At 30.7% G+C, this 26,537-nt stretch overlaps 3 protein-coding genes across 3 annotated transcripts in view; 2 read left to right on the top strand and 1 right to left on the bottom strand.

Annotated features, from left to right (window-relative positions):
• Positions 1-1,276: 1,276 nt before the first annotated feature.
• Positions 1,277-7,275, top strand: LOC134278209 (alpha-L-fucosidase-like). The gene is made up of 8 exons (XM_062760527.1): positions 1,277-1,671; positions 2,360-2,466; positions 4,911-5,038; positions 5,157-5,290; positions 5,558-5,655; positions 5,851-5,983; positions 6,094-6,264; positions 6,784-7,275. The coding sequence occupies exons 1-8, from the start codon at positions 1,316-1,318 to the stop codon at positions 7,028-7,030; spliced, it is 1,374 nt and encodes a 457-aa protein (XP_062616511.1). The 5' UTR covers positions 1,277-1,315; the 3' UTR covers positions 7,031-7,275.
• Positions 7,276-7,372: 97 nt separating this feature from the next.
• The window catches only part of LOC134278215 (uncharacterized), a 33,774-nt gene continuing 14,609 nt past the window's right edge, over positions 7,373-26,537 (top strand). Inside the window, exons 1-9 of the mRNA XM_062760536.1 lie at positions 7,373-7,426; positions 7,575-8,047; positions 10,192-10,298; positions 13,435-13,562; positions 14,008-14,141; positions 14,334-14,431; positions 15,432-15,564; positions 15,894-16,064; positions 16,500-16,709. Coding sequence (XP_062616520.1) covers positions 7,373-7,426; positions 7,575-8,047; positions 10,192-10,298; positions 13,435-13,562; positions 14,008-14,141; positions 14,334-14,431; positions 15,432-15,564; positions 15,894-16,064; positions 16,500-16,709 — 1,508 coding nt within the window. The remainder of the gene's footprint in view (positions 7,427-7,574; positions 8,048-10,191; positions 10,299-13,434; positions 13,563-14,007; positions 14,142-14,333; positions 14,432-15,431; positions 15,565-15,893; positions 16,065-16,499; positions 16,710-26,537) is intronic.
• On the bottom strand, positions 20,873-26,348 carry LOC134278196 (ethylmalonyl-CoA decarboxylase-like). Its single transcript, XM_062760515.1, has 3 exons — positions 26,306-26,348; positions 24,236-24,421; positions 20,873-21,825 (listed from the first exon to the last, which is right to left on the bottom strand). Exons 2-3 carry the CDS (start codon positions 24,414-24,416, stop codon positions 21,146-21,148), a joined length of 861 nt encoding a protein of 286 aa, XP_062616499.1. The 5' UTR covers positions 24,417-24,421; positions 26,306-26,348; the 3' UTR covers positions 20,873-21,145.

The raw sequence follows: 26,537 nt of genomic DNA, 5'->3' as shown, positions 1-26,537 counted from the left end.
TCATTATGCGTTATTACATTCTGCGTGATGATCCATGTAGATTGTACTTATAAAACAAAATTTTAATAACAGACTTTTAGGATTATTTTTCATGTTTTACATTTTGCTTCAAAATTAAATACTAAAATTTTTGGATCACTTAGAAGTGGTTGATATATTGATACTTTTTTAAATTTGATCTACACAACTGATGAAAAATTTTAATTTAATTAAGCAAAAACTGTGTTTTGGCATTTTGCATCATTGCAATTTGTTTAATTGATCTCGACGGAAAATGTAATGATGCAAAATGAAATTATGATAAAAATTCTGTTATTAAATTCTGTGTAAACCTCTATGCAAAATGTCCGCGCAAAATGTAACAAAAGTAAACATCTAAAACTTTGTGATATTTATATTTTACGTTAATCTAGATGCAACATGAAATATTGTAAAATGAAATGATTTTGAAGCTATGTTATTACACTTTGCATTATTATTATTTTACGTAAATTTGATCTCGACTCAAACTGTAAAAAGCAACATGTTTTAATAATCCTGTGTATTGCATTTCTCTTTGAATATAACACTAATATGCTTTTCAACAATGTACCTATACTGCGACATCCAACAGCTATTGCCTTGCTGCTAGGTACGGTCAAAAGATTTTAACCCTTGATTACGTTTTATTTTAGAAACTAAGTTTGAAAGAATATTGCAGTACACTGAGATACCGTTATTTTAGCCCAGCCCAGTACGTGTCAGACAGATTAACAAATTAAATATCCTCTATCAGGATTTAAAAAATTACAAACCTAGCGTTAATCCATCATTTCGCTCAAAATTTTGACTTTCCCCTTCAAGTTCAGAGAGAATATCTAAAATCTAGAAACCAGAGATTCTTCGTTAGGCTCCGACAAGGACACGAGGCATGCATATAAGCTCTATTTTAACCTCATCATTTATCTTATAAATTTTACACAAGCGTATTCCCTAAATGAAAACAGGTATTTATTTTTATCTTACATGTTTATAATTATATTAAACAAACTATACCTGTATCTCTCTAACCAATGATAAACTTATGCACATGTAAATTTTGTTAGCAATTATTTATCGTCAGCTGGTCATAAGTTCATGTGCTTAAGATTAGAATGGGATTATAGTAATATATTTGTACACACTGTTTATAAAAGTTATCACATGACATATATGTATAGATATAGAAAACACAGAGGGAATTATTTTATAAGGATACCTACAATCGCCTGGAGTTTAACTAGACCTACAGAATCTCTCTCTTAGCAGTGCTTACATATATATAACTTTCTTTAGGATGCCTGGTCAAACAAACGTGATTCTAATATGCTTTGTGATCTTGTCCATCACATCTTCAGGAAACTGTCAAAAATACCAACCAACATGGGAAAGTATTGACTCCAGACCTATACCGGAGTGGTATGATGATTCCAAGATCGGAATGTTCATAAACTGGGGTGTATATACCGTCCCATCATGCACCAGTGAGTGGTTCTGGTGGTTCTGGAAAGGGCAGCCACAACCAAATGTGGTGGAGTTCATGAAGAAATTTTACCCACCAAACTGGACGTATGCGGACTTTGCCAAGGAATTCCGGGCGGAGTTTTATGATGCTAATATGTGGAAAGACGTAATAGTGTCCTCCGGGGTCAAGTAAGTGGTTACAACTTTTTGTTGGTTTGTTTAACGCCCCTTTCGAATTTATCTCTCATTTTGAAATGTCACCAATTGATGCAAATTTACGACCTGCGACTGGAGGACTGCAAAGTGTAACCTATACTCCGAAGTCAGGGCCATTCAATAATGAGGAATCTTTTTAATGCTAGCATAAGATCTGGTCTCCACGTCCTTCTACAGGACTCGAACCTGCGACACAAGCATCAACTCCTTACTCCGCGAATTTAGAGAAAACGCAATGCGCAACACGGGCATCAAGATAAAATTGAAAAATATACGAGTAGAAGTTTAAACTTCACCTTCGAAAATTGTTTTATCGTGTGATTGTCAATCATACATGTATATTGCTCTAGATCATTTTTAATATCATTGAAAAACTAAAGGCTCCTAGCATTGGATGATACTGCACAATGAAGTAAAGAGTGTACTTACGCCCTACTCAGGCAGAAAAATGTTTATCAGAAATGATTAAAAATTTGAAGGACAAAAATGACATGTGCATATGCTTCTATACATGTACTACTATCATAATTACAATAGGAAAAGTTTTTTTTAACCATGCCTTATCAAAATATCATGGCTTTGAAGTATGAATATTAACAAATATATGAGAAAAAAGTCTCATTGAAAATAAAACAAACAAATACCTCTGTTTTATCCTCAGATACGTCGTCTTAGCTTCCAAACATTGTGATGGGTATAGCATGTACCCTACTAATGTGACGTACCAGTGGAACTCAAGAGATGTTGGACCAAAGCAGGACCTTGTAGGTGAGTGAAAATATAGTTTCTCGTAACTTTATAATGTTATACAATTATTTCTGTTTCTGAGATCAGATCGATGATTTAGTCATCTGAGGGAGAACTATATACACCGAGCCCGAAGGGCGATAGGAATTATTCAATTATTTAAGGAATGAATTTAAGGTCATACGCAACGTAGTTTGAACTTTTTTGTCTTTTTCCATGGAGTTGAAGAGTTCCAAATGTTGAAGGAACTGTGTGTTACATTTTAATTTTTATATATGGTGTTGTAGGCTTCTTCTATAACAATTCGGGATAAAAGAATAATCTAGAATATATGTTTAGTATTTTTTATATATTTTTCTTCATCAATCAATATCTTTCAAAAAAAAAAAAACCCTGGTAATGCATGCTGATTTTTTGTCTATGAACATCTGATGACACTATAATCATAAATTAAGAATATCATGAAAAATTATCAGAAGTTAAGGTACGTTGCATATGTCCTTAATAGCGACCCATTTTATACGGTATAAACTCGGTTGGGGCAGTATACGCTTTATAAACCGCAAAGCGGTTTATAAGAAAAGTGTAAACTTCCAACCCAGTTTTTACCGTATAAAATGGGTAGCTATTAAATTCATTGCTTGATAATTTAATTCTGGTTGTAACGCTGTATTTGATTGGATAAAAAATTTACTTCATATCGTATAAAATGGGTTGCCTACGTCACAATGACTTGCGTCAAAAACGTATCAATCCGCCTGATGTTACATTCAAATTTTGTACAAATTGAAGTCATTTTATTAGAACAATTATCTTTTTTTTCTTACAGCAAATGAATGAAAATTAAATTATAAGCAATGAAATTAATAGCTACCCATTTTATACGGTATAAACTGGGTTGGAACAGTTTACGCTTTTTTATAAACCGCTTCGCAACCCAGTTTATATGGAAAAAAAATCTGGAATTAATGTTTTGTAATTTTGGTACATTTTTCTTTGATTAATGCAAAAATTTTTAAAATTTGACATCTTTTCAAAACCCCTGGTAACGCATGTTGATTTTTTGTCTAAGAACATGTAATGGTATTATAAGTTTAAATTTAAAATATCTTGAAAAATTATCAGTAGGTAAGGTACGTTGCGTATGTCCTTAAGCATAAATATAAAATAAGAAATTGAGGGCCAGGAAAAATTAATAAAATGTTTAAAGATTAAAGACATGCAGCCCAAGCTGGTTTAGGAAGATGAGCATATATAGTTTGTACTACCACAATAGGATTATTTTCATCTAAATTTTGCTTATTTCCTTTTACTGTTGTCTGCCATTTTCTTGCATTAAAAAAACATAAATTGGAATAGCTTTTAGAGGAAGGGAATATTTTAGATATGAGTAAATAGCTTTTAGAGGAAGGGAAGATTTTAGATATGAGTAATGGTTTGGTTTTTTTTTTGCCCTTGTCAATCATTTCATCTGGTAATTTTGCGAACCCCCCCCAAACCTCTTTTCATTTTAGAAAGATATAGTTACAATGTTTATTTTTATCATTACGATTAAAAATCTTAATTATTGATATTTTTCAAATGTTTGAAAATATATATCATCAAATCATTACATGTATATAGCTTCATGTCATTTTAACGTTATGAAAATTCATGCAGTTACGCACGCGTACACTGTACGTCAAAGTAAATATTCCGTCTTTGTCGTACGGTATTTTATACATTTATACACAGAAATATATGTCATGTTATACATCAAACGAAAGAGAAAGAAAAACTCTACAAGAATCAATAAAAAACTGAAAATGTCAAAATTCTTCGTTAAGGGAGGTTTTTGCTTGGCGCGTCACATATTATTGTGTACAGTGAGATGTTTTCTTGCCTTGGGTGTCACTACTGTGAATGTAAAATTTCAGAGAAGCAACATCAACTCAGTCTGGTGATTGTTTTTATGTTATTTCTGCTATTTATAGATCTAGTCTTGTGACGTTTCAACATCTTGTCCTGTACAGGGCATATTGGTGGCGGCAAAGATATGCTCTTGACCTCACTGAAAATATAAATGATCCTTATAAGGGGTGTGTTATGCTAAACCACATATACTATATTAGCGACATTACCTACACAATTTTGGTGACATAACTTTTAGAATATTGATGACATCACCTTTACAATATTCTTGACATCACCTATACAATATTGTTGATGTCACCTAAACAGTATTGATGATATCACCTACACAGTATTTTGATATCACATATACACTATTAGTGACACACCTATACAATACTGGTGATATCACCTATTCGAATTGATGTTAATACCCCTTCAGCCTTTAAATCGGCGAAATCACCTTTTTGAATAGGTAACTGAACTTTAAGGCGGTAAATATCATAAGCGAAGCCCAGCTTGAACTTAAAACAGAAATATCCTTCAATTTAAACTTTAAAAAAATTCTACTAAAGGTCCTTTGAAGGAAGCACTCCAGGGAACTGATGTCAAGTTCGGAATCTACCATGCCATGATAGAGTGGTTCAACCCAATATGGCTCACGGATCAAGCGAATAACTTTTCTACGCAGAGATATGTCAAAGTCAGTCAAGCATGAAAAACGTTGAAAGTTCGATTTTAACTAAACACATAAACTTTTTTTTCTTCAAAAGGTACGTTTTCTTAAAAAGTACATTAAAGATTACCATTGTATCAAACAGGACTACATACACCCCCAGTTGTATGAGATTATCAACACGTATCAACCGGATGTTTTGTGGAATGATGCATGCTGGTTGGCTCCAAGTTGGTACTGGAACTCAACAATATTCCTAGCATGGTTATACAACGAAAGGTAAACAAGAAGTTAGATTTATCAATTCTTTTGTTTTTAAAGTTGGTTGAAAATCATGAAGTAGTTTATTCTGTTCCTGCTATCAAAATTTAAATAAATATGGTAAACAATGTTTTGGAGAGAATATTTATTTCTGGCACCTGATCCCACCTCTTGTGTTTCTAGAGGCTAGGTCAGCGATGGCTCAGCTCTTGATTTGCATTGTTTAAATAACACTTTACAGGCATTATAATTGTTTGTCATATTTATATGTCATGTATATTTTAGCCCTGTCAAAGACAACATCGTCGTCAATGACCGTTGGGGGTACGACTGCTTCTGCAAACACGGAGGAATTTGGACGTGTTCGGACCGTTTTCATCCTGGTATATCTTCTTCAGAATTGATCTATACTCATGTCTCTAAGAACTTTACCAATACCTTACTCCGAGAACCAGCAATTGCAATATTATTGTAGTATAAAATAGCGATTGCTACTTTTAGATAAAATACAATGGCATTTAGCCTGTATATATTTATTTTTATCGAAAGAAATTCTAATAAACATTTATTACCGGTAGGTCACGTGATGCCACATAAATGGGTCAATGCCATGACAGTAGACAGAGGTTCATGGGGGTTCAGAAGAAATGCTGACTTGAGTCAGTACTACTCCATAGAAGAACTCTTGGAAGAAGTGATTTACACCATAAGGTTATTTAGTGTATCCAACATGGAATACAAACATTAGTGCAGCGTTCGCGAACGTTCCCTCCGTTCAACTGGTCTCCGATCTATGCTTTTAAAAATATTTTCTTTTTCAGTTTCGGAGGAAACATACTCATCAATGTCGGACCAACATCCTGGGGTACTATCTCCCCAATCTATGAAGAAAGATTCCGTCAGTTAGGGTCTTGGCTCAAGGTCAATGGAGAGGCAATCTATAAAACTACACCCTGGACACACCAGAATGATACAGTGACCAATAGGGCATGGTCAGTATTATAATGTTTCTGAAGTCCTCATATCTTCTGTACAGACAATCTTTTTCTTTCCTAGAGCGTATTTTCCTATCTTGTGTTTGGTCATCAACAAAATTACTTTAAGAAATCACTCTGATTTTACACACAAGTACTCTGAAGTAAATATTAAAAAGGGGATACTCACTCCTCCATGGCACCTGATCCCATCTCTGATATTTTGGAGGTCCTCGTCAGTTTGCTCTGCTCCTATTTTGTATTGTTTTATGGACTTAATAATAAGAAAAAAAAGAGTTAAGATAGTAGAACGGAGAGTAAAGCATTAAAAAGATATTATCTACTTTGGAAGTTGAAATTCTTGACGCAATTTTTTTTTGAATATTTTTGGAGGGGAGATATTGATTTTCGATTTTTTTTAATCGGCCCCCAAATTTATGTTTTTTTTCTGTTTCTTTTTGTTTTATTTGATGATATACACCTGAATAATATGAATAATTAATGTCTTTGTTTTATTGTGTGCATTATTCTATAAAGGTATACTGCATCAAAAGCTGACAAGAACACCATTTACTGTATGGTTTTGGATTGGCCTTCGGACAATGAAATTATTCTTGGAGCTCTGAAAGATACAACCGTCTCTAATGTAACAATGCTTGGTACAGATGCACCGATGAATTTTACGCCAGATTCATCAGGACTGAAAGTTGTATTTCCCGCCCTAAATATTGGAAAGATGCCATGTCTGTGGGCGTGGTCTCTAAAGATCACACTCAAACAATAAACAGGAAGTGAAGCAATAATTAAATTACGTGTATAGCTCCTGTTCACTGTGGAACGTAATGATAATAGTTCTGGTGTTCAATATGTAGGGTACAACCATATTGCAGATGTTAAATATTTATGTGCAATATTGAAAAACAATCAATGTGTTATAGGTATTCATGTATAAATAACTGACATAAAAGTATTAAATTTAAAATTAATTTTTTTCAATGAGGGATATACATATATGTACTATACAAAATATGTCAAAGAAAAGTAAGTTAAAAGTAACGTGTTTATTTTTTTAATATATGCATGTGAAAAAAGCTGTATTTATTATATTGAAATGAGAAAAAATAAAATGTCAGATTTTACATACCACAGGCAGTTGTCTATTTCGTTTTTAAAATGTGCGGTAAGGTCTGGCATTCAAATATACTAAAACATGTATAGCATTCACGGGTTTGTTCCGAATAAATAACAGTATTTACTTGTGTACATTTCGTATGGTATCATTTTAAGAACAATCTTTTAATCATAAATTACATATATATTTTTATCAGTTTCATTTTTCAAAGAAATCAACAAAGGATCTTTCCCGGGAATTTAAACACCGACCGTGTGGACCTTTAATTGAGTTCATCGTACTTTCGTTTTTGTGTTTACAATTAAGTAAGCCCAAAAAGAAGATGAATTTCCTTCTGAACTGCCTTGTGCCATTATTATTTACACTGTCATTCATAGACTGTCAAAAATACAAACCGACTTGGGAGAGCATAGACTCGCGGCCATTGCCAGAATGGTATGATGACGCTAAAATCGGTATGTTTATTCACTGGGGCGTCTTTTCTGTGCCTGCGGTCCATAGCGAGTGGTTCTGGTGGTATTGGAAGGGACAGCCACAAAATGACGTAGTGAACTTCATGAAGAAGTATTACCCGCCAGATTTTACTTATGCAGATTTTGCCAAGGAGTTTCGAGCGGAGTTTTATGACCCGAATAAATGGCGGGAAATAATCCTTGCCTCTGGTGTAAAGTAAGTTTAAAGGCCTCTAAAATGTTTCGTCAAGCACAATCATGAAGCATTAACTATATCCTACGAGACACCAAATGAATTCGTAGAACTTACCACAAAAATGAGATAAAACATATGCATAATTTAACAGTTGATATTAAGAACTGATGATAGAAAGATTATTTTTTCTTTGGAGGAGACTAAATATCATGTCACAGGCTAAGAAAAGTGGATCATTCTTAGAATTTTTTTTACTTCTAAGACTTGAAAAATGAAATAAACTTGGAAAATATAAGTAATATATTTCAATAAAATAAAAAATATGGGCAAATCACACTTAGTAAAGGTTTACAGGTGAAAACAACTTTCAGAACATGTTAGCTTGGTGGTAAAAGTGTAATATAAACTTTGAAAAAAAATATACCAAGCCAGATGAATTTTATGAGGAAAAACAAAAAGACAAAAAAATCAGACAAATCACACGGGCTGATTTTTACCATTTTGCTTTTCCTAATAAATTGATATGGCTTCGTATATTTTTTCTAAAGTTTATATTACACGCTTAGCACCAAGCATATTCTGAAATTTTATCAAATATAATAGCAAGTGAACCAAGTCCTTTGTTTTTATCTGTAAACATGTACTGAGTGTGTTATGTCATTATTTGTCATTTTATTGAAATATTACTAATATTTCCAAAGTCTATTTCATTTTCGAAATCTAAGGAGAAAAAATTCTAAGAATGATCCATTTTTCTAAACTGGTGACATGATATTAAGTCTCTTTCAAAGAAAAAAATGTTTGTTTCATATGTCCTTAAACCTAGATTTATCCGATTGTACACTATATTTTACAACTGTAAACTATTGTTAATTAAGATTTGTTAACGCATATAGTTTTCATCTGTAAAACTTCATTAATCCGTAAAGTTTTCATTTGTAAAACTTCAGTAATCGGTTGAAAAGTGTATAGTTTACGAAATCAATGCTAATTTAAGTTCAACTCTGTAAATAAAATTCGTAGCAATAGCGGGCGACAATATTTGTGGATATCTTGCACCTTTTTCCATTATTTCACTTATTTCTACTAGCAAAAGGCTATAGATGAATTAATAGCAATAAGATTAATATCTGTATTTTGCTCACAAAATGATAACTTTATAACAAAAAATGCATTGAATACTTGTAGATCTACAAAACACTTTTTTTTTGAAAATTTAAGAAACGTTGAGACAGAAAATAAATAAATTAAAAAAAATTGACAAAATGATGCAATTTGAGATCTTATAATTATGAACAAAGAACATTTATGATTATGTATTCTCTGTATTGTGTTTTGCATTTAAATATATAGTAAAAATTATAGTAAAAATTTAACTTATTAGTTTCTTTTTCTTTCAAACTGGTGAAAAAAAAAATCAAAATTTCTAATAAAAAGCCAATTAACCCGCCCTTCATTTCAACAGTGGGTTATTAACATTGTTAATTAAGATACTCTATTAAGCAAAACTTTTCTATTTTAAATTGTACATATTGATGTCTGAGTTTTTGAAAGTGGGAATAGGTGGACTTGTATGCAGTGAGGAAAGCTGCATATTATCGTTTTGTATTTTGTCGTTGGCGACAATATATAAAACGACAATGTGTACAGTGGCATTCCTTGAACTTCATCCTGTAATTAGTCGAGGATTGCAAGCAGTTAGGATACTGACCCCGTATAAGGTAGATATTGTATCTTCTGATAACCGAATGACAATATCATTAGTACAAGTATATATGAATGACTCAATGGAACAAAGACCAACCGCCTAATGTGAATGTCATGTAAAACGTTAGTTGGGGAATGGATTGATAGTTTTACGTAGCTAAATGTAGACCTATAAACTACCAAATCAGCATGATCAGTGCAAAAGGAATTTAGAGATATTTAATTCAAGAGACATTTAAGGTGTAATATTATTGATTTTCTAAGGAAGAGTTTGAGCTTTTAATAAGCAAATACGATACCGATATAATTTCTTTCTTGAAGAAAAATTCATGTGACATATAATAATAAGAGTTCGAGAGAAGTCGTACCTAATAAAGAATTTGATTAAAAAAAGAAAAAATATAGATTTACCCGTATTTCATCTTATTACAATATCAATTAAAATGTTTGACAATTAGGTACGTGGTTTTGACATCAAAACATAGCGAGGGGTTCAGCAATTATCCAACTAATGTAACGTATCAGTGGAACTCTAGAGATGTAGGACCCAAGAGGGACCTTATGGGTAAGTGTTTGTACGAAAATCCTGCTACACATTTTTTTTTCATTTCTAAATGAAATTAAATTGAAAGACATCCATGAAATATGATGTTATCAAACAATTATCCTGCTAAAAAATCCATTGAAACAATTACAAATCAGGAGCAGAGAACACAAGGACATCTAAAGTCATCTGAGGCTGGATCAGGTGCCATGGAAGAGTAATTATATCTAAGTATCCCTCCCGAATAAATTGTGTTATCTCTATCGCTAAAACCTTGGAGATTCCATGCACTCGAATCCAATCAAAATGTATTTTTCTTCTCTGTTTTCTATCCATTCTGTTTTTCAAATATTCTGTTGATTTAAACTTGATCGGCAATTCTCGGCCTCGAACCCCGGCCATGACCGAAGTCATTAAGAAACAGATAGCACCTGCTCCTTCGCCAAGCGCTTTACACCTAGAAGTGAAAGTTGCGGGTCCTTCGGATGAGACCTTGAAAACCGATTCCTGTGTCACGTCAGACGTTGGCACAATAAAATTCCATCACTGCCCAATGGCTCTGAGTGCCCAGTAAAGGTCAAGATTTGAAGCCCTTCACCGGTATATAGTGACCTTTCTATATGAGTGAAGTATTCTCGAATGGCAGTAAAACAACATTCAATCAATCAATCAATCATTAAACCATGATAAGTTCTCAAATAATAATATTCAACAACAAAGAAAATGAAATACCCTATGTCCGTTAATTGAAACTTTCTGACGGTTACCCAAAAATTAGTCATGATTTCTTTCATGGACAATATAATTAGTTAATTATCTATGAAACGAGTCAGTGAAAGTTAATTTCCAATAACGTTTTCTATTTCATGTTAATTATATCAATTTCTGCTAAGTTTGATATAGATAGTGTCTTTGAATCAGAGGCCCCTGTTTTCAGGGATACAGAACTTGAAGATGGTAATGTATAAAAATGAATTGTTTGAAATCTACTCCTATTGATTTATCAAGTAATTTTGATAAGCACTCAGTGTGCCTTTTCAAAAATTGTGCAATGTGAATTGATGGTTTAGTGACAGAAATGTGTGGTAAAAACTCTCTTGATCAATTATCACAATACTTTGTAAAATTATTTAACACTATATTAGAAACAGGTACTTTTCCAAGTGAATGGGTAAAGCTAATCATATAAACAATTGCTAAGTGTAAAGTATAACAGAAAATTATAGAGGAATATCATTACTGAATGTCATCAGTAAAATTTTTACCAAATTTTGAATAACATTTGAAAGTTGTTGCATGATGCTCAGGGAGTATTGTTTGAACAACAGTCTGGTTTTAACATCTATTCTACTATTTTATAATTGCTTTGTTCTTCAAGCAAGTGTATATAAATATATTGTAAAAGCAAAGGTAGAATGTATTGCATGTTTATAGATTTTTCAAAATATATAATTGTGTTCAACATAATATTTTATTGTATACCTATTCAAGAAAGGCAGTCAGTACAAATATTTTATTGCTTTTAAAGTCAATGTATACAATTTGTATCATGTGATAAGAAACAATATCATTTGTTCAAGTATATATGAATTCAATGTAATATAGATTAACCACCTTGTATGTTAACGTCCTTTAAAATCATGTTTAGTTGGGTAATGGAGCAGAATTATTTCAAGGTGTTAAAACATATATATTGATGAGACATATTAAAAGTTATTTAATTCAAGACACATTTAAGGGTAATATGAAAAAGGGAGAATTTGAGCTTTAATAAGCAAATACAATACAGCTATAATTTCTTTCCTGAAGAAAAATTAATTTAAATATAAGAAGAAGAGTTCGTAAGAAATCATACCTTAAGCATTTGGTGAGGAAAAAAGAAATTAAAGAAATGGTTTTTTGATCCCAAGATCAATTGAAATTGTATCATTTTACAATACCTAGGGTTATATTTTACAAGTACACATGTCATGGGAATTGACAATTATCCAAGTCTAATGTGTGTGTCAGCAGAAAAAGCATTGTTTATTGTATATAAATTTATGAAGATGTACAATGCATCATATAAACAAATTTTTTGCATTTTTGATAGAATGATTGTAGAAAATTCTCTCTTGGTGCTGAAATATGGGGATATGAGTTAATAAGCTAAAAATATTGAAAACATACAAAGTTTTGTAGAAGACACAGACTCTAAAAATCAAGTTTACCTGAAATAGTTGCTATGAAAGAGAATTACAGTGGAGATATCCTCTTATGGTACAGTACTTTAAGAAATTTATTGCATATTTTTAAAGATATTTTGTATTGTTTAACTTGTGATAGATACCCAAAAAGATGTTACTTATTATTACTTCAGTTAAATAATGTAGGTAGAATTAGAGGTAACTGGGCGTCAGAGGTGAAGTCAATGTTATTTAGATATGGATTCCACTGTGTATGGATTTATCAAGGTGTAGGGGATAATGTATTATTTTTAAAAGAGTTTGTTCTCCTTCCGGATAACTATATGCAAGAATGGCACTCCTCATTGAGCTCTAACAGTAATTTTTTTTTTTTGTAAATTCAAAATTCTTTTTGAATCGGAGAGGTATTTAGATGTTATAAACAATGTATCTTTTAGAGAATCACTTTGTAAATTAAGAACCTCTAGTTATTGTTTGGAAATTGAACATGGTCGATTTAAAGGTATTCACAAGAAAATTTTTTGTCTCTTCTGTCAAATAGCAAATAAAAATTTTATTTAAAATAAAGTCACTCTCTATAAAATTGTGAATTATATATCGATATTAGCAGTAAAGCAATATTTTGAATCAATCTATCAATCATTAAAAACACTGTGAATATGTTTATATATGGAATAATATTAAACAACAAATGAAAATGAAAATTTTCTTTTTTAGCTTTTAAAGAGAGGAAAATTAGTTCATATGAGAACTTTAATACGTGATAATATATAAGTATATATATATTTTTTTCCATATATATTTATTTTTTTTCATGGTCAAAACAATGTGTTAATTTACATTAAAACATGATTGTACTTTGAAAGTTTATTTTAAATAACTTAATACAATTTTATCTTAATCTTATATCAATTTCCAAATAAATGATCATTTCTAATGTTTATTATGTTCTCAGTATATATTATTAATAGGTGAATTACAGAAAGCACTAAAAGGTACAGGCGTGAGATTTGGAGTATACCATGCCATGATTGAGTGGTTTAATCCAATATGGCTAGAGGATCAAAGGAATAATTTAACCACTCAAAGATATGTTAAGGTGCATACTACATGTACTCAGAAATAAGTTAAAAAGCGTACCATATATACTGAGAGATTCAGAGATGTGCGTACTAAATGTACTCAGAAATAAGTTAGTTTTTACCATATATACTCAGAGATGCAAAGATATGTTAAGGTATGTACTACATGTTCTCATAAATGAGGGATATGTTTAGGTGCGTATTTACTACATGTACTCATAGATGAGAGATATGTTTAGGTGCGTACGTACTACATGTAATCAGAGATATGTGAAGTTAGGTTCTATATGTACTTGGAGAAAAGTGATATCTTAATTGGTCAGTACATGTACATGTAATTGCGACATTAGAGAAATAATGTGCTTGATTGAAATGTTTTAAAAAGACATTTTATTGATTTTTACTCCAATTTAAATATTACTCTCATCATATTATAGTTATCACTAATGGTTCTTCTTTCAGGATTACATACATCCCCAACTTTATGAAATAATTAATACCTACAAACCTGACATCTTGTGGAATGATGCAGGTTGGCTGGCTCCAAGTTGGTACTGGAATGCTACCATATTTCTAGCCTGGCTGTACAATGAAAGGTAAAGTCATTGATAAATTAGAACCAAACAACAAGGTTTAAACACCTGTAAATAAAAAAAACCAATTTCTTCATTATATTATATTCTATGTAATACCAAAATGAAGTACAGATTGATGGATCTAACATTTTAATAAATTAATTATAATGGCTATGTTTATATTCAAAGTGTAAGAGTATATTTATTTTATAGTCCTGTCAAAGATTATATACTGGTAAATGATCGATGGGGGTCCGATTGCTTTTGCAAACATGGTGGATTTTGGACTTGTTCCGATCGTTTCCACCCAGGTAACTGCTATCATGTTTATAAAACGAGAATTTAAGTGTCACATCTTTTCACATATCGTTAGCCTTCGGAACACTGGCTAATATTGGTGTTTTAGGTTGGTTCAGAATGTTATGTAGAAAATAATTTTTTATTATTATGCTTATAAAATACATGTACTCATTAATAAAATACAGGGTAAATCATACAAATAAATAATCATACTAATTGGTGATTTACTCTTTAAAAATCCAAGCCGCTCTGATGAAAAATCATATTTTTTTCATGTTAAAACTCTCATCATTTTAAATTACTGCTCTTCAATCTAATAAGCTAGTCAAGATTATTTCATATTTTAATTTTTTTTTCAAGTAGAGTAGATATGTGCTGTATTTTATTACTACATGACTGTAAGAACGTAATGAGATGCAATTCTATATATATTACATGAATACCCTTTACCATATCACATCCTGTCTCAGCCCTCAACTAATATCAGTCTTCAAACCTTCGACTCTTGCTTATATTGGTGTCACGGGCTGTTACAGGATGTAGTATTAAAAGGTTGTGTATTATTCTCTATATTTTTTTACAACAATTTTTTGTACTGAAGTATCCTTCGATCTTAAAATTGTTATTTTTACATGCTTTAAGCAGATCATGCAATCTAATAAGTTTTTTTTATATTATTTTAAAACGTCATGAAAAAATATAAATATTCCTTGAAATGTAAGATACTAGGTATGTCAGTTTAATACAGTGTTTTAATTTAAGCAAAGGAACTATTGTATGTAATAAATATCTAATATTCTCTGTGATCTACATATTGATATCATTTCCACATTGTGACATCACAAACATGGACCAAAACATTTCATTACATATTCTATTTAAAGAACATGTGCATGATTCTTTATGTGCCAAATTTCAATCTGACTTGAATTGTGCTTTTGCAAATATAGAGATAGTTCGTGAACATTTTTAAAATCTTCCCTCGTATGTTTCTTCAATAATTATAATTAGGCCATGTGATGCCACACAAATGGGTGAATGCGATGACAATAGACAAATATTCCTGGGGTTATAGAAGAAATGCTGACTTATCAAATTATAACACTATAGAGGAATTGTTGGAGGAAGTCATTACTACAATAAGGTAGGTTATATTTCAGACAGATACAAAAAACTACATCTACCTAATTTTTTAATCTGTGGTGAAATCAGAATAAAGGAAAGTACGCATGTGTTGAAAGAATTAATGATCATGACTGTTTGACATTTATTATGGTAAACAGAACTAGACAATAAATGACCATATACTCGAGTATGTATATTAGTACTTTTATCTGACATAATTAAAAGTTTTATGTAATTGTATTCGTCGATATGATAAATAATAGTAATTGTGTGAAGTAATAATTAAAAGAATGTATATTTTAGATTTAAGAATAAGTTATTTCTTGTGCATTATTTCTGTTTATTTAGTTTTGGTGGAAACATACTTATCAATGCTGGACCAACAGCTTGGGGGACCTTTGACCCAATTTTCGAAGAACGTTTCCGACAATTGGGATCTTGGCTGAAAGTGAATGGAGAGGCTATTTATAAAACAACCCACTGGATACACCAGAATGATACTCTGTCGAATAGAGCATGGTAGTGTCATGTTGTAAATTTTGAATTCACTAGGGAGTGGGTAAATGCAAAACTTAAAAAATGATAAATAGTTATCATTTAGAAAAGTTTGTAATTGCCGGTACTTCCCCTTTGTAAATTCTAATTTACAACGTGATAGTAGGATTGTTCTGATTTCAAACAAAAGATTAATAATTATGCCATTTGCTAAACTAGAGACATCAATTCAAAAACTGAAGAAAATTACCATTATACCCTATATTAATTTTGAAATACCCTGGTACATACATGTATCATATGTTGAAAAGAAAATAGTTTTTACCAAGTTCATAATTTTTACCTGCTATCTAACTATATTGAAATTTGCATAATAAGTTTATAAAAAGTATTCGAAGTAAATACAGTTACAGTAGTGACCTTTTATTGTAATCAGAAATTGCTATTATTTGAACACAGGTACACGTCATCGAAAACGGAGAAGAAGACCATTTATTGTCTGCTACTAGACTGGCCAGAAAACAACGAACTACTACTTGGATCCCTGAAGAGTTTTGAAGTCGATTCTGTTTCAATGCTTGGGACTGACGCAGATGTATATTTCGTCCAAGAATCGCAAGGACTCAGGGCGTTATTTCCTATGATAAATATTCGTAAAATGCCTTGCAAGTGGGCCTGGGCTTTGAAGATCGTATTGAAATAAATGCAATTTTCAATCTTGTCACAAATGTATTACCTTCGGAAATAAGGGAAAAAAGAAATTTTAGATTTTAAGATTTCACTAAAATGAACGTTGCTTCATTTCTTTTTGTCCCATATTTGAAAACAAGTATAATGAGGATTTGAATACAACATGGCATAATAGAAAATTGAGACATATAGAAAAAAGAAAAAAAAATTAATCCAATGGCTTTAGCTTTGAAAATATATTGAAATGAATATTGTTTTTTCTCTTATTTAGACCCATTCTTGAACAATAAAAAAAAAGAAATAAATAGATGTTTTGATAAAAAAAAACAAACACACTATCTAATAGAAAATGAAGACATGAAGCAATGCAAATTCATTATTATTTCTTAAATATTTTGTAATTATAATCATCAAACATGCAATGAGTTGTGCAATTTGTTAAAACAAACTTAAGCCTTGGTGTAAAAATTCTTCTCCCATTTTATATATATATATATATATATATATATATATATATATATATATATATATATATATATATATATATATATATATATATATATATATATATTGCTATACATGTAAAGGATACATATTTAATTTTTTAAATTGACCTAATTCGCAGACGGATTAAGTGGATATCAAAATATTTAAACGATTGTGGTTTTTTATTTACATTTCTTTTTGAATGAAAAATCCATTAGATAGTGCCACATTGCCTCTCGTAATTTACCGGTATCTTATTGAATGTTTTCTTTGTCACAGCAATTTTGATTTATTTGATTTTTTATATTATTTCTTAACGAGTTGTTGTCTTTTTGAGCATATATTGATCACCATTTCTTTTGTGCATCAGGTGAGCATCTACAGTACCTGGCCATAAGTCTGTCATAAAATGGCTGACGTAACGTAACGTGAACAACGTGAACGCAAAATTCAAAAATAAAAAAAATTCTATAAATATTAAGCACTTACCTTTTTATCTCTAGTATTTAGTTGCATGACCCTTAGATTTAATAACTTGTCGAATTCGCCTTGGAATTGAAGCATACAGACTCTGAATGTAGTGCTGAGGCATACCACCATATTTCCTTTACTTTCAAGATGAGGTCTTCACGATTATGAATATTGTGTACCTGTCTCTGAAGACGTATTTTTATGGTTCTCCACACGTTTTCAATTACATTGATATCTGGAGATTGTGATGGCCAAATAAGACATTTAATATCGTTTTCAGTTTTCCATGATTTTGTTGCGTTATTTGGACCGGTGCATTATTTGAAATAAATAGTCACCATTCGGGAAATGGCGCAAAATAACTGGCCATAAATTTGTATCCAAAATGTTAATGTATTTTTGGGAATTAATATTCCCATCTACCTCTGTAAATGTTCCGATATTCGAAATACACCCCCAAAACATCGCCGAGTACTTTCCGTTTCCACGGACGCCAAGACACTCTGGTCGCCATACTTCGTCGGGTCTTCTCCAGATGTAAACGCGCTTATTCTGGTCAATCACAACCACTTTCGTCGCTGAAAATCACCTTTTTCCAATTATTATTCACTGTCCAATGTAATTTCTACATATTTTGCGGTTTACAGATCGAATTGTAAGGGTCTTCCTGGTTTTCCTTTTGTAAAGTTTAAAAATCGCAAACGTCTTCTTACCGTCCGTGAAGAGATAGAACTTGGTAACTTCGATATATATATATATATATATATATATATATATATATATATATATATATATATATATATATATATATATATATTCGATGCTTATTTTCGCTGGATCCGCGCGTCTTGTATTTTTTAGAAACTTGGAAATCCCAGACTGGCTCACAGAAAGAATAGCTGCTATGTCCTGTTGGGTGTATCCACTCTCAGACATAGTTATTATCGCATTTTTCATAGGGGTAGACATTTGTTTACCTTTAGTAGCCATCTTGTCAGTTGCTAAATATTTGACAGATATTGCGTCACTTTTATAAGATGACGTCATAGAATTATTGTATACACTCTATAGAAAGGAACTATTCAACAGCAGCTTGCATAGAGCGATTTATTTACCAGCGCTAAAGAAAAAAAAATGGCTTCCTGAATTTTAATATTTCAGCAGCCATTTTTATGACAGACTTATGGCCAGGTACTGTATGTATTTAACTCATTTAATCATACATTGTGTAGAAAAATATTCTTTTTTTAAATAAAAGTAATACAGACAGGAGTAGATTCAGCATCCTATTTTTGTTCATTATTTAGGACGGACATCATCACATTGAATTTACAACTTGATACTACCACTGAATTATACATACTTCAATTTTACTAATGAAACATATGGAGATAACGTACTAATTATATTCTTTTTAAAATCTAAATTATACTAGGAATAACAAACGATTTATTTTCATAATATAATTTTCACGGAATTAACTTATCTCAATATTACAATTTCAATTTGTATATGAGAAATATTACAATGATATTTTCCCTCCAACTTTACAAATTCTTTATATTGTAGGTGACTCAAATCATTTAATATACATAAATAATTATTATGAAGTCACTTATTTTCCTGGTGTTAATTTTCGGTGTATTCTTGGTTTGAATACACCTACAATGTAGTATGCATTTATGTCCACCACAAAATGTAATTTAAATTACATATACATTACTTCTTAACACTATAAATTACATATACATTACCTCTTCACACGACATTGAACACCAGAAATCCCCCATAACATTTTTCTCCTAAAATCTCGAAAATTTCAACTCGCAAAATATGTGATTTTACAGTGCGATGATCTTTCTGTATGTTGTAATGACCTTGAAGTAAGTCTTCAAGGTTGCTAGAGATGATTTTTTACCTGATCCCACCTCTGATGTTTCGGAGGTCCGTGTTTGCTCTGCTCCTAGTTTGTTTTGTTTTATGGACTTTGATATTGAATATTGTTCGTTTTCTCCATATCCTTCTGTAAGTGTTTAGTTAGTTCTAGGATTTTTTTGTATTACATTTTTATGCAGGTTTCATTCTTTTGGATTTTACATTTTATTTCTCATTAAAATTTAAGTTCATTAAAATTAATACACCCTTTCTGAATGAATTTCATGCCATATTTTTTTTAGTCTTGCCATATTATCATTGAAGAGCAATTTCTTGTTCTAAAGGTATTTTTCATCATGGTGCTAACTTGAACGCTTACCATGATAATGTAGTCACACAGCTGATATATTTACGTGATTATTTATATAATTTTGTACATTATGTAATTCGAATTATTTATTCATTTCTTAGATTGATTGTGAAACCATGAACGTTTATTTTTTGTGATATACATTAAGAATTACTTTCGGCTTTATGTTTTTTTTCCAGAAATAAATTACCTTGATTTTTGATATACAAATAGCGTTTTTCTTTCGTTATTTTTTTTATTTGAAGTTCTTCTTAGATGATACTTATTTCTATCTAAGTTACAAAACAGCTGAAAATTATTGTCATAGTTTATTGAAGTGATTATTTAAAATTAGCTTTTTCTTCGTTATATCCAAACCATAGAAATACCTGGACATGCCTATCATTTTTTGATAAGATTTTTTTACTTTAAACAGGATACAAATTATATTCTTTGAAATAAAATTAGTTACTAGTAACTATCGCCTTACCTATTCATTGAAATATTTGAAAATTCAAGGTTTGTTGATTAAGCAGGCCTTTTTAATTGACATTTTGATTATAAAAAGTAACAAAAGATCACTTGAAAGTCAGAAAAAAATACAATTCCATCACTGAAAAATGAAAAGTCTTAATTTATGTTAATTATTAAATTAAGGTGTTATTCTGTCACAGTTTGAAAGCTTATAAAGTTGATATTCTGTTACAGTGTAATATCAGAAATTAAAAAAAGCTAGACTTTTTTGGTATGTGGTAAAAGATAATTCTGGCCTATTATAAAAGAGTAAATAGACCATCTGATAGAAATTGATAGATATTTTCTCCAGATCTATATGTTGTCAAATTGTTTTTAATCTCACAATCCCTGAATATTACGACATCTAATAAAGAAGATCACAGACTATGGTACTGTGTTGCAAAATGACATAGGCAAAGAGAAAATCAAAGAAAAGAAAATAATCAGAAAATATACTCGGTATACATCTTGTTGTTAGATACTGAATTTTAATTTTCTCAAGAGGTAAGATTTTTTGACACTTTGACTTGTCCTTCACACTCCTGAAAACATATAGGAAAATATCCAACTCAAGAATGAAATTCCATAATCAACTACAAAACGTAAAATTAAATTCCCTGCTTTTATACTGTATGCTTTTTTAAATGGAGTTTTCTTTTAAAACTACTGATAATAAAATCATAATCAAGAAAGATCTGTTACGTTATATTATTTACATTCACTCTTTATGCTTAATATTGCTGTTAACAGCATCAACATGCAATGGAGAACTCCAGGTCTGTACAAAAATTTCTTTTTCATTAGCTAATGAATTTTGTTCATCTAATTCTGTCGCTCCTACAATTATTTCTTTCATTTTCCTGGTCAAGGAACTGTCATGAGGAAAATTGCTTTGAATCCATTCCGTTGTATAAGCAATATGTTCATCTTGATTTGATATTATCCCATCCACCAATCCAATCTTCAAACATTCCTCTGCCTTTAGCACTTTTCCAGAACAAAGAAGTTTTATCGCCTCTGACCTACCAATTATTTTTGTCAATCTGGTGCCTCCTCCAAATCCTGTGGCCAATCCCATTTTTAACTGAACAAATCCTATTTTAGCACTCTCTGTAATTAGTCTAAAGTCACAAGCTGTACAAAGTTCTGCCCCACCGCCTAATGCCAGACCACAAATCGAGGCCACACTTATTAAAGGTAAGTTTTTCAGTTTTGTGAGCATTCCTTGCATATGTGTGCACATTTTTTGACCACCTTGTTTGTTTAAGATTTTTCTGATAAATTCTAGATCTCCTCCTGAACAAAAGTCATGACCATTTCCTGTTACTATCACAGCTTTACCATCGTCCCATTTCTCTAGTTTCTGTACTATATCTTCCAACTGAACCATCATAGATCCTAAAATGTAAAAAAAAATATCTTGCTAATATACCATTTGAAAATTAAACAAAATTACATTTACATTTGACATCCAATTTTGATTTCACTGAGTTTTAAGTTTTAACTTCAATAATACTGATTTTAATCTTTGAAAAGATAAAACCATTTTTCCTGTAAATATTCTTGTCATAAGTATGAAGTGATAGGTTTAATGATTATTAAAACCAATTTTGATTATCTTTCTTAAGTTTAATCAGGATGGATATGTGAAAAGTTTTATGACTTAAATCAAAGTACGACACCACATGAGGCTATTATTATGAGGAATAAATGATGATCTCGATCCATTGTTTGTTTTTAAAGTAAGCACGAGGGATTATCAAAAAGTTCGTGGACTGAGGCTATAAAATTAGTACTATGTAGTCTGAGCTTACAAAATTTTTAAGGAACATAAAACAACAAAAAATAAAGAAACGTTGAAAATTTTAGCCTGATAACTTCATTATTTCCCAAATTATAATAAAATAAAAACGACAATATATCATCACCCAGCGCCGTCGCCGTTTTAGTTTTATGACATCCGACAACGTCATTGTTTTTTCAATGTCCGCTTTTTCTACCTCATACACTTATTTTGATGAGATTCCCTGGAAGGACTTCAATCCGTCTTCTTTATATGACCTTACAATGTCATAAACAGCGGCTTTCAATGCATATACTATTGCAAATAGATTTATACAATGGCAGAGATCCTCGCTTGATTGTGCCAGCATATTTTGCTTTTTGGAGTTTAATATCTGCAACACATGATCAACGTCATTTTTGACGTGATTGATTTTTCACACCTTGACTACAAATCGACATTAACTGTGCATTCTCTTTCTCTCTGAATCTATTTTGGCATTAAAAACAAGTAATCTGGATGCACATTGTTTCTCCGTAGCCAGTTTAAACATTTCCTAGCTTTTAGCACTTTTCCAGAACACAGGTTTTTTATCGCAAAACTTGATAGAATGTTTTTGAAAAGGAAACCCCTTCCCCCTTTTGACGTCATTTTCAAGGCAATATTTGTTTGAATACTCCACGTAAAAATTACGATAAAATTTCAGAGAACTTCCAGAATGAGGTAAAAATTTAATATTTTATGGAACAATTGTGTCCCAACACATACCTGATTTAACGGGATATTTGGATGTCAAATGTTTATATCAAAATAGTTTTTCTCAGTTACACTTAGATCGAAAAAAACCCCGTCGTTTTCGAGGTTGCGCCGCATGCACATACCATTGCTTACAAAAACATTACTAATTTATTAAAAAATAAAATTTATGATTTGTGCTTTATTCTATAGAAAGAAAAGATGATGATAACTATGTATTTTAAAATTCATATATTTTGATTTCAATAAACGTTACGAAATATATTTTATTAAACGCACAAAATATATACAATTCTTTATAATCCTGCACAGAGAAATGGCTAAAAATTAAATTCCACTCTCCCTACATTTAGATATTATAACAGGATGAATTAGAAGTGTTCAACAGTTTGTACAAAATAAATAATAAGTAAATTAAATTAAATAAACTCTCATTTAATATATAGACTGCTACATTATTGTTTATACAAATAGTTTTAAATTAAAATGTGTACAATCAGTTAAATTTCCCAGAATGCTGAATATATAGAATGTACAAAATTCAGAAAATAGATATTCATTTTCAGCATATATTGAACTGTTTTGTTATTACAACGACTTCTATAGTAAATTTTGTGGAAAGTATTTATTTTTCATTACACTCCATGTTTTTCAAATCATTTAATCAATTTGTTTCACACAAAATCGGCATTCATAGATATTAAATAATGATGTGTATTTTCTACCTTACATAAAATAATGGACTAGATATTTTTTACATTAATAATAGATTCTAAACGTTTGAAAAGATAAAACCCACTTGCAATTGTGCCGAAGCCGTGTATGCAGTATATTGTTGCGTCTTTTACCAGAATTAAAATATGTCGGAGCTTCTGTTATTTTTTGTTTAATTTTATTTTTGAAAACAGACAAAGAGCTCGAAAGTCTGGTATTTATTCATTCATGTACCTAAAGCGGTTTTAATTTTATGGCGCTATTCCACGAACTTTTTGATAGCCCCTCGTAGATTATTAAAATAAATGATTAAAAAAAACTAAAGATCTGGGAGAAAATCAGTTTGGATGATAATGATTGATCTGTGCAATTTAAAAAAATTATCATCATAAAAGCTTTATTTGAACTTCACTAATAAGATTTCAATTAAAGCTTCTGTTTGATAAGAAAATAAACAACAGTAAATCACTTAAGTAGACTGTAATTGCTAAAATGAACTTGCTGTCTGATGTATTTAACAAACCAGTTTGAAAATTATCAAATAACAAGGTATACCTGATAAAGCATTTTTCTTTCCTGGATTATCCAAAGTAACTACAGCTATACCAGTGGCATCGTTTTGTTGTAATGTCACCTGTCCACTACCTGTGAAAAGCATAGATCCACCACTGTATGGTCGTGTGCAAAATACTGGCCTTGGACAAATGCACAGCTGTCTGAAGGTTTTTAAGAGCATGTTACCTGTGTAAAATGAAAGATTAATAAATTATGCAATTAATTATATGCTAATCCAAAATAAATAAAGGAATGATTTTTTTTTCCTAAAAAGCACCTGCAAATTCCCCTAAGATTCAAAGAAGAAGAAGTGAGAATTACGTTGTATTAATCATTATATTAAATTAAAATTAAATTAATATTAAATATTAAATTAACTATTAAATAAAATAATATTGAATTCCCCACACCTTTTTAATAAGATGTAGCCTTTGAATTGCCTAGTATATAGAAACTATGCAAAATACCCAACCCCCCCCCCTTTTGATTACACAATTTAAAAAAAAAATACGTGCAGAAATATACTGCAAATCGTTTTTAAGCTGCAAAATTTATTATATAAAAAAGTATAAGCATGTAGTTTCCTAATGATAAAAAATGAAAAATAAAGGAAATTACCTTTTGAAATTTTTTTTTAAAGCTATTTGATATTTGAAAGTTTTAAAGTAATAGCTTTGATTTCTAATGTTAAAATATTTATATAAATATGTATCTACCTTTCCCTATTATTAATCTCTTGTGTTTTCAGTGACTGAAATATTTGTGAAATTGAATGACCAGTTTTGACAAAAATCTAAACTTCCCTAAAACTATTGCTATTTTCCCCCTACATTTTAAATGTTTTCTGCTGCATTTTGAAATGTAATCGCATAAACAAAAATGCCACTTAACCAACTTAATATACCAGGGTATTTTAAAGCTGACATCTTTAATAAACAGTAAAAAAAAGAAAGCATACTCATATATTGTTTGAAACTTTGATTTTGTTATTGCTGATCTTTGTTCAAAATGTATTATGAGTATAAATAGTGTAATGGGTAGCCTTTGAGGTTATGCCTGCCATCTATGAATCTTAGGGGATAGTGTAAAATAGACTCTCCAAAAGAGCTGATCACCCTTTTTTTCTAGTCATTGAAATAATTATTTACAATCTTGCAACAAAAAGTATCTCTGACTGAATCAGTCAAAGAGATAACTCATAGAAGAAAGAAGATGAAAGTAAACTTCTCTGTAAAAAGAATTTAAAAATACTAAGGAAAAAAGGTTTTGAAAAATTGTTTTATGGATATTTATTTGAAAGTTTTAAATATGGTGAGGTCTAATGTTCAAGTTTTTATGGGTAAAGAACCTGGTACTTCACAAAAAAAGGAAGTTTGGCTGTTCCAGGAACATAGTGCAAGTTACCTAGCCCCATGACCTACCACTTATAATCTGTTAATTATTTACATAGATTCAATCAATTATAACTCTATTATATAAAGTAAAAAAAGTACAGAAAGAGCTTCAATCTTTCCTTGTGATATACTCATGATACTGACGCATCTACTTTTTATTGTTGGGTAGGAGTAGGGATTTAAACTACAAGTTACGCGAATACAGACAAACAGCTATACATGTAGTATATTCTTTCTAGAGAAGTAGACAGGCTTTCGCCTACAACCACTTCATTGATGTAGGCGAAAGCCTGTCCACTTCTCTAAATAGAATTAATACATGCAGTAAATAAATTTGTGCTGAAGTGCAATTTACAAATAAATGTGCCTCTCTCACACCCGTATATGCACAACAGACATCTGAGGTTCTCACTGCTGCATTGGTATGGATTTATCATATAAACAAAAAAAACCCAATCTTTTTATTCGGATTATCGTTCTTTGATCCTATCCGTTCTCGTATTAAAGGTTGAAATGCACTGCACTCTGAAAGTTAAAAATGTATTCACCTTCCATTTTTTACGTTATGTGACCCATTCCTTATTACAGGGCATATCATTTGATAGATTTCAACTATGCAATAATAAATAAATTACATACAGTAATTGACAAACGATTCACTAAAATGAAAACACACCTGTCAACTTTTACTACGTTTCAACACTGGAAGTAAATAATAGGATCCTAATTTGAGAACTAACCGTGCGGACTTAAAAGAGCCGAGAAAAATTAAGAGTTTTATATAATGCATCTGATGTTTGTATGTATTTTTTTTATTTTAAATTATTATCATTGAAGTTGTCATGTTTAAATAAAGCTCTATGGTTCAGTCTATTTGCTCTTAGAGTGATTCATTTATATGCAACTAA

Source organism: Saccostrea cucullata, unplaced genomic scaffold (genome assembly GCF_032062105.1).
Source record: "Saccostrea cucullata isolate Sc308-1 unplaced genomic scaffold, CSIRO_AGI_Scuc_v1 ctg252, whole genome shotgun sequence".
NCBI lineage: Eukaryota > Metazoa > Mollusca > Bivalvia > Ostreida > Ostreidae > Saccostrea > Saccostrea cuccullata.
Note: the sequence above shows the minus strand (reverse complement) of the source record. Positions and strands in the feature narration are given on the sequence as shown.